Source organism: Manduca sexta, chromosome 2 (assembly GCF_014839805.1).
Source record: "Manduca sexta isolate Smith_Timp_Sample1 chromosome 2, JHU_Msex_v1.0, whole genome shotgun sequence".
In the NCBI taxonomy this organism is placed as follows: domain Eukaryota; kingdom Metazoa; phylum Arthropoda; class Insecta; order Lepidoptera; family Sphingidae; genus Manduca; species Manduca sexta.
Genome location: NC_051116.1, coordinates 9,401,891 through 9,411,400, shown reverse-complemented (window position 1 = coordinate 9,411,400; position 9,510 = coordinate 9,401,891). Strand labels below are relative to the sequence as shown.

Sequence of the window (9,510 nt, the reverse complement as noted above, 5' to 3'; positions counted from 1 at the left end):
ACCATATTTCAATACCATTCCATTTCAATACTAATCGTAGTGTCGGAGGTGTCAACAACTTTTAAAGAAATAAAAGAAATGCTCCGTTTTCAGCTGATTATGATCTTGTGCTAGGAGATAAGTTGCTACAATAATGTTATTCGCATACGTTTTATATGAATTTCGACAAAACCAGGACGTCGTATGCTATACCTAGTATAATCAATTATTTGAAAATAGTATTGCAAAACAATTTTTGGAAAAAAAAATCAGCTGGTGTATACAGTACAGTATCCAGAGGCGAAATAAGTTATTATTTTCGTTATCACTTTGTAATCTCTGTCTTACATACATAGGATCACGCCGCAGTTAGCAGCGGTAATGAATTATCAAATAAAAAATCATCAGAGAAATATGATATTTTTATTGATAGTACATTCAGTAGCAGGAGAGCGGAGATCGGTCAGTCGGGCGGCTTCAGTCGAGGAGGGCGCGCGGGCGGCGGCGGTTGCGGCGGCGGCGGCGGCGACGGCGGCGGCGTCTGCGACCGCGGCGCCGGCCTCTCCTCACTAGAACAACACTGAGACATGTGCGCCTTTACACACCACTGCACGCACCGGCGTTCCTCACGGATTATCGAAACATTTTACAACACCATCAACTTTTTCCCATTATTATTTAAATATCTGCACCGCACAAATCTACTGGCATCATAATTTGGACGGGCCTTGGTGATTATTTGGCATGGTTGATCAATGTAACTCACCGCTGAGCGTGGAGTTGCCGAAGCTGCCGAAGAGACTGGCGAGCGCGTTGAGCTTGTCGAGCTTGTGCTGCACGTGCGACAGCGCCAGCAGCTCCAGCAGCGACGTGCCGTTGTTTAGCCCGCCGCTGCATCACACACAAATTTACAGCGTTATTCGTATTCTAGGCCATTGATGTCATTGTCTAGTAAACAATGCCAGTAATGTTTCACACACAGAGCAGCTTCATTAAATGCCTACATAACGCTGGGCAATATTATACTCGTAAGTATTAGAATTAATGATCGTTGGAACCTTTTATGAAACTGGATTCATGTTATGATTTATCATCGTTAAGATCATAAATAACTGATTTCAACGATAATTCAGTACATTAAATAATTATTACCATATTATAGGATCTTGCCAGATAATGTTAACATTGTTGAAACCTGTTGGGTTTTTTACTATCGAATTAACTCAAGCTGTTTGTCACATGAACGCAAGTATGTATGTTTACCTCAGAAGCAGAGGCGCGAGGAAGGGTTTCGACTCGCCGCCCGGCCCGCACCACTGAAACACACATCGTCATACATCAGCACACACTGTAGTATAGAACATCTTTAAAGTAGCGACTGGACCTGACAAGAGCCGATGCCACAAGTTCGGTCACATCCATGTAAATATTTGTGGGATCTGTAATATTGACTTGGATGTAGGTGTTATAGGATCGGAAGGTTTTCGCGGTTCCTGCAAACTTATTTTACAAATATTTTCTTGCGATTCAGTTCATTTACTAGTTTTTGGCTTCTCCTATGGGTAAACCTATGGATTATAATGTAATATTTTAAGAAACGAAACGTTATAAAATGTTTGCAATGTCTTTCTTTCTTCATTGAAAAAAATTGACATGCAGCATTCATTAATTATTTTCTTTTCACCTGTAATAAGTAAATGCTAAGATCTTTGAATTTTGTGAACACATTGCATTTATCATCAGAGATATTCTATAAAGAAGCTGCATATTTTCGGTTAACTGGTGAGTTGCCTTTTTTATACATCTGAATGACGAGACGCGGCACGAACCCACAGTAACCATAGCATTACAACTTATGAATATAAAGCACCGCATGTCACCGAACTGTACTCTTCGTACTTAATCAATGGATGGTATTATATTGATTACAATATATTTCAAAGAGAACACTGTCGACTGCCTCGTTGGCGTATTGCGTGCGCTGTACGACACCGCTATGAGATCCTGGATTCGTATCCCGTGCCGGGTAAAGTGATATTTGGGGGATTTTATTCAATATTACCCCAGTTTGGAATTTTTCGTGATAGGTTCGTCTCCTAAAACCGTGGGACGTAGCACACACGTCGAAAAGTCGCCCTGTTTGCGCACCACTGCTTAACGTTTCGGAAATAAAAGCGTGATGTGTGTTTGTTTTTTGTATTCACCGTCAATGCAACAGTACATACTCAGTTTGACGGCAGAAGTAGGTGGCAGTTCTTTGAATATCTGAAAGACTTGTAAACGTTAACGCGTGCGAGAATAGTGCCAACATTGCCAATGTACAGACGTGTTAACTTTTTTAAGCATTAATTGCGTCCTATTATTGTATAGCAGTGACAGATGCGTCTAAATACAGCTTAATACTCACAAACAGTAGCACGAGTGCGAGCGGCGAGAGCGCGGCGAGGGCGGCGCGGCACAGCATGGTGGCGACGGTCGCAGGCCGGGAGTCGCGCCGGCTCTTATACCGCGCGCCGCCCGCCGCATTACCATCACAAACGCGCCGGAGTCACGCGGGCCCGCCGGCGGCCTCGCACCCCACACGCGCCGCACGACCGGAGAAGGACGCCCAGCAACTGGGTTACTTATGGTCAACAATGTACCAACAAAGTAACAAATATCTCTTGACGACCTAGCCCGCCTCTTGTATATGGGAAACCTATCATTCATGCTGGAATTGTTTGTATTTCTTCACTTAAGAGATTACTTTAGACAGGCGACCAATTTGCTAGTTTGTCGGCCTACGCTATAAAAAAGAAAAGCATATGCAATTACTAGGCGACAGAAGCATCAACACAGAGCCACCCTCGGTCGCCGGTTAGCGAAGGTCGCTGCATTGGCTGCTGCCTGCTGGAGATCAGACAGTGGCGATGCGTAGGGGTACGTGTGTGCGCAGGGGTGCGGAGGGTCCAAGGGTGCGCGGGGCGAGGGGGCACTGCCGCCGCTGTCAGTAGCGCCGCGGCGAGCGCAGCGAGTAGACGCTATTGCGCGAGTGAAGTGTTTGTGTGCATTCGTGCTCCGTGCGCCGGCCCCGGTGAGTGAACACGCCACACTTCCGATTATGCCTTCACTACTCACAGACTCGCACTGAATGATGTGATCCTCGACTCGTACACGTGTTCACAGAGAGTTAAACACCATGATAAACTTCGAAATTCACTCAAACAAGTTTTGAATTATTTCTAAGGATTTATTTTTAATGTAATGGATATCTTAATAATTTATGATACGGAAAAGCGTTGTTTATTTAAAAAAATGGATCCTGATTGGTAATAAAATATACCTACGTTGTGCATAGTGCAGCTTCTTCGTGGATATAAATAATATCGTAGATCAGTAGTAATACACGAAGTTGATCAAAATGTTGTGTTGTAGGGAATGCGAGCTGCCACGAGCTAATAAGTGCACATTGTACTTCACAAATGATGGCTGTGTCCGTCGTTACCAGTGCAAGAGTCCTATATTAAAAGTTATCTAAAATACTGTAATGTAGTGAAATAACTTTCAATTATTTTTTTTTATGATTACCCTTTACGTCCAAGTTCACAATGAAACTTTGTCTTTGTAATAAAAGTAGATAATAAAGAGTCAGTATGTAAATAAACCATATTAAGTGTTCCCCCCTCTGTGATCACACCTTGAGAAGCACTCTTAAGCACAACTCCAGAGGGACGTTTACTGTGTATTTAAAAACACTATTGCATAACTGGTTCATTTGTTTTTGAATGCTTATTATTAAAATAGTTTTTCATTTTGCGAAACTCTTAAAACTAACTACCTACTAGTTTTTTAGCTCGAGAATTAGTCATCACAATAACAAATTCTCTTATGTATGGAGTTCGTCGTGAAAGGATCTCATTCAGTTTGTTATCCATATTTTCGAATGGTCTCCCATAGTACATTCATAATTATTCATAAAGCCTCTGCGTGGGTCAGACCATGGAACAAGCTATATATCATAGTTGCGATTTTACAATAGCTACTGTTCACTCGGACCGAATCCCCTCATAGTTTCCGTAAAAGTTAGCTTTGTACTTCTTATAATTCCTTTTGTATTGTTTGTGTGGCCGGTTGTTATCATTTAGAGACGCAATAGCTCATGTGTCAGCTATCTGCTACAAATATATCTATGTAAGTCGACACATCGGCTGCATACACATTGCAGTATCCGTGCACAGAACACCATCACTATGATGGAAACTATATCGAAAAATGAAAAGCTTATTGTATTTATTATTGTCCCTGTATATTTTAAATACTATCACATTTAGTTTGGAGCAGAATGCAAAAAATTCAATACAAATGCCCACAATACGCAGCTAGAGAGTTAAGTACATTTTATTTGTAAAATTATGATTTCGCTATTCTCATTCGTCAGCTCAACTCGATGTGAGTTACCTTCCATAGGTACTGAAAACAAATAAGAATTTAAAATAAACTAGTTTATCTTGACTTTGTACAAACAATAGAAACATATCAAAATTTATCGAGCTAAGTTATCAAAATAAGAAAACAGCATTCAGACCCAGTTTAACTCGATATTTAGGTGACAAAGCCCGTCACGGGAGTAATTCCGCGCCGCGTCAGCTCCGATACTTAAATGCTGGTCGGCAGATAAATATAGTTAGATTTTAACCTTCAATTACTTAACCAATGGATGGAGACAATCGACTTGTCGTCTATTGGTCGGTAAAGAATGTAGAAAAGTAAATCGAGGAGAGTGACGAACCACAATAACATACCTTCGAGTGTCAGTGGATAAATTAAATTGACTGATTTGATAATTAAACGTAAACAGAGCTTAACCATTTATGAGGAAGTCCACCCATCACCCGGTTGCAATCCTGACCCCTCACTGATACAATGCCAGAGTGATGCATTGTTCTGTTGTTCTGTTATCGAGCGGCGGACGGCGCGGCGCGGTGCGTGCGGTGTCTTCGCACCCCTGCCTGTCAATACGTGAAATTACCAATACCCAGAACATTTGATTTATTAATTATTTCTTGCAAGCACTAGCGATAGTTTTCTTGCTTTATAATAATTTATAATTATATAATTATATAATTTATATTATATAATTAAGTATATAATTTATAATTCGTAAATAATAGCGAGCTGATGCAAATTTGTTAACATTGGAAATCTTCGTTTATAAAAATAATACTAATTAGAATGTAGGAAAGGAATTGCTTCGAAGGAAAAAAATTTACGAAAGCAAATAGTGTGCAATACGAGTGACGCCAGCTGGCTCGCGTATATGAGACGTTCTCTAGCGGGAGCGGGCGCGACGTGTGTACGTATACGATAAGAGCCCGCGCCGTGGCCGCGACTCGAGCTCCGAGAAAAACACAAACACCTTACATCAGTGGCGAAGGGTGAAAATTTTCAAAAGGTAACCCGAGGAAATATTTTTTTCTACAGTTAACATGTAATATGCTGTTCACAATAAATTAAAATAAGTAAAATATCATAATACATAATAATTTCCTTCTAACATAAACATTATTTTTAAACTCTAAATTTAACAAATAATCACATATTTTGAACATACGTACTTATCTAAAAGAGCCTAACAAAAATTAATAACCCACACTATACACAAACACTAATAATTATACATTCTAAATTATTAAAAAAATTCGCGCCAATGGCCCAACATTAAGCCGCAAATTCTCGGGTTACCCTGAAGGATATATACACGCACGCACACATGTATTTTTACGTCACTTCCAAAAGATTAGAAAAAGACACCGCGCTGCGTGTGAAAGAGACAACAATATCGCGAGGGAAGCTACGCGCGGCCGGGTTCACTTCGAACACTATAAGGCGCGAGCACTGCGCGCGAGTTACGATTTAACGAATTGATAATAATATGAACTATGTACCGTAATCATTGAAGTATTGATTTAATGGAATAAGTAGGTATAGGATGACTTGTGTGAATATATTATTATTATTCTAGTTATATAGTTATGTTTTTCATTAATTATTTTAAGTTAATTTACAAAAGGTATCCCGGTAGGAATCGGCTTGTATGGACGCTTCGCCACTGCCTTACACCACATCTCTCCGTATAACGGTTACTTATAATATATCGCAAATATATGTATGTATATATTACTTAAATGATACGTGACTAAAATATACGCATTTATCCCCGAAGGGGTACGCCCATCGCTACATCGTGCAGAAATTCCAGACTCCGGGCTAATACTGAGCAGAAAAACCCGAGTATGATATGTGACTGTGAGAGATAAATTGTAAAGTTGCGTTGTATTCAGTAATGTACACAATATTTAACGGGATAGCCAATGAAGTAGTTGCCGTATTCTAAAACTGCCGTGAGATGGCAGTGACGTTATTTTCAACACAAAGTAGATTATGAACACCACTCAGGTTGTTAGTAATTATTAAATATTTTCAGAAAATATTAGTACTTAAATCTCATGGTATTTGTGATACCATTCCAATACAATGACGATTGCAGACCAAGACTTAAGCTAAGTTATTTTAGCTCGCGTAGCTGAGTAAAATTACACATAGTACATACTCCATAGCTTACTTTACATAGCTTGCAGTCAGCGCCCGAGTATAAACATATATCCCAGCTATATATGCACAACAACAACTTAGCTCAGTTCTTGTTTTGCAACCGACATAAAGCATAAACAGTGATATTGTTATAAGTAATCGAGTATGAATAAGGTCTATACTTAATACCCGTTTTATCAATATCTTTACAAGGCCAGCAGGAAAATTAATGAAGTAAATATTTGCGAATCAGACAGCGATGTTATTTCGCTTCGTTGCGAAATCACAGATTTATTGCTTTTACACATTTCTCGCCTTTGTGAGGGACGGTATCGATAGAATTGACGAACCTTTCAAAATATTTCCATAAAGTAATTCATTTACATATAATAGCACTGCGGCAACAGAAAGCGATAGGATATACATTGCATAATCACCGCTAAGCAAAAAATCACCGAAATTCTCATTACAAGGTAGATTTCAACCGACTGTAGAGTCCAAAGTGGCACAATGTTGTAGGTAACTAGAAAAACCTCGGCTATCAACCATAGTCGTGGACAGTCGACGCTGTGAGACAGTTAACTGCTGACGTTAAACTAGATATAAACAGTAATTTGCGTCCGATTTACATCGTTCACATGTATGTTTGTAGCTGCTGTCGACAAAACCTTAACGCGATTCTTAATGTTGTTCACGATAAAACAAGTTCATTAGTGAACTGTAAACTATGCACGAGGAAAAAAAACATCTAATGACAATGACGATCTATATTCGAATATCCATCAACGAAAGTTAATCATTAGAGTGCAGCGCGTACCAGACAACGCCATCTATTGACAATAAAAACAGGCTATATACGCTGATATTATTGTACGCCACTTAATAACTATTACTTCGCCGGTACGTTGTAACGCAGGCGTAGCATTCCGTCAACGTAGCCCGCTACGCAGCATCTACGTGTACTACGATGTAATTGTAACGTAACCTAATTTCGGACCATTGCATCGTGTTAAATAATAGTATTTTATATTATCTTTAATATCAAAGTAGATTGAAACTATAAACTATGCATAATTAAATTGCAATATTAATTGAACCTCATATTTGGCGTGCACTTGGCGAGGCCTACATTCAGCAGTGGACGGCGACTGGCTGATTGATGGATTGATTAATGGAACTTAGATTATTAATTCAAATGTTCTGTAAAGAAAAGCACAATGTAAATCTCAGTTGTTGTAATTTTAAATAACTTACATACCTTACACTTATTGATTTATGTGCGCTTTAATTTATAAACATTATTATTAGTATTTGACCGCGAGTAGAGGAAGTGATTAATCCGGAGTGCAGATAACTCGTAAGTGTTCGCGCTCCGAGCGGCGCGGTGTCGAGTAACACGAGCGGGCGCGGCTCCGGCGCTGCCTCGGAAGTGAGTTAAACATTTCCTTCCCCGGGGAAGACAGCTGTTACTGGGATAAGGCCGCGTTCCCGCTGATGCGAAGCGAAAACCGAAGCTGAACGATTGTGTTCCACTGCAGCGGCGAGAGGACGTGTATTTTAATCTGACCGGTTATTTCTGTAAAATATAGTTTCTCTTTGTATGCGATACGTTACAATTGAAACACATCCCCTGATTTTAGCTAAGGCATAGTAATACATATTATTAAATTATAGGTACATAATCTATAAATTATTTTAACTTTGTTTATCGATGAAATGACGCACAACATTAGAATAAAGCAGAACTATGAATATAATATAAGAATCAAAACGATAATTCCGTTCGCGGAAAGGGTTAAACTCGTAAAGATTTACGACACGAACGATGAAACGTGCGTCGTTAACATCACATTACAACAGAAGAAAATGTTATCTGTGTATGATGTGCGAGTGCGGATATTTATTGGCAGGCTTTTTATTTTGTCGCAGTGTAGTTGTAGTTTGTAACACAAATGCGTCGGCTTCACCGGCGCGGAACAACTGATGGAATGTTCGCTCTACCGTTCCGATGCATTTCACGACATTGCCAGCGCTAAACTATAAAACCTTTCCTCTACATAAACATCTTTCCTTAGAGTTTGGCGAAGCATCCATGGCGCCGAGATTGTATGTTTATAGTAAAATTGATTACTGCGCCCGCTTACTCGTTTGTATACATTTAAAAAAACCTGTGTTTTGCTGAGGTGATGTTGTTGTTGCAGATGCAGCGTCCGTGGAGATGAGCTGGGCGGCGGCGGCGCCCTCCCCCCGAGCCTCTGTCTGTCTCGCTCGCACCCCCCCGCGCCACCACCCGCACACCCGCCCGCGTCCGCGCTATCAACATGGCGCACCTCTCCCTTCTCTCTGCACTTCTTCTCTATGCCTTCCTTAGTGGTAAGTAAAAAGCCCTATAATATAATGTCATTAATAATTATCAAATCGTAACATTCCATGACTTGTATTTCGTTGAATGTTCGAATTTATGAATACAGATATTACACACGGAGTATGCCCATGCGCATGATATGCGGTTATTATTTTGGTCGGTTTTGCTTTTATTTATGTTACTTGATACTAAACACTGATTTAAATACAAATATCTTTATTTTTAATAAGAAATACATATAATTAGCAAAATACATTAACATGTGACGATGTATATCACTATTATGAATTAGGTTTGCATGTTTATCTATACTTCTATACTTACTATTATATAAAGCTGAAGAGTCTGTTTGTTTGTTTGAACGCGCTAATCTTAGGAACTACCGGTCCAAAGTGAAAAATTCTTTTTGCGTTGGAAAGCCCTTTGTTCGTGGATTGCTATAGGCTATATATCATCACGCTATAAGGTGCGTTGGGGTTAAATCGGACGCTTTTTCAACGTGTTAAACAGTGTTCTCGAATTATTTTTTTACAAGAATTTTATAGAAACTTTATCATAATGAATTATTAACTTAGCTATATGTTATTAAATATACT

General features: G+C 39.5%; 2 protein-coding genes across 2 annotated transcripts in view; one reads left to right on the top strand and one right to left on the bottom strand.

The window, feature by feature from the left end:
* Positions 1-461: 461 nt before the first annotated feature.
* Positions 462-2,644, bottom strand: LOC115453167. Its single transcript, XM_037438377.1, has 4 exons — positions 2,387-2,644; positions 1,243-1,295; positions 746-870; positions 462-559 (listed from the first exon to the last, which is right to left on the bottom strand). The coding sequence occupies exons 1-4, from the start codon at positions 2,441-2,443 to the stop codon at positions 549-551; spliced, it is 246 nt and encodes an 81-aa protein (XP_037294274.1). The 5' UTR covers positions 2,444-2,644; the 3' UTR covers positions 462-548.
* Positions 2,645-2,976: 332 nt separating this feature from the next.
* Positions 2,977-9,510, top strand: part of LOC115454559 — a 60,135-nt gene continuing 53,601 nt past the window's right edge. Inside the window, exons 1-2 of the mRNA XM_037436704.1 lie at positions 2,977-3,052; positions 8,751-8,922. Coding sequence (XP_037292601.1) covers positions 8,871-8,922 — 52 coding nt within the window. The 5' untranslated portion in view covers positions 2,977-3,052; positions 8,751-8,870. The remainder of the gene's footprint in view (positions 3,053-8,750; positions 8,923-9,510) is intronic.

Bases quoted from the DNA above. Each gene is read 5' to 3' on its own strand.
- LOC115453167 (XM_037438377.1), bottom strand. From the start codon at position 2,443: ATGCTGTGCCGCGCCGCCCTCGCCGCGCTCTCGCCGCTCGCACTCGTG. The intron at 1,296-2,386 runs GTGAGTATTAAG...TGTGTGTTTCAG, and splicing joins TCGCACTCGTGCTACTGTTT to TGGTGCGGGCCGGGCGGCGA. The intron at 871-1,242 runs GTAAACATACAT...TGTGTGATGCAG, and splicing joins CTCGCGCCTCTGCTTCTGAG to CGGCGGGCTAAACAACGGCA.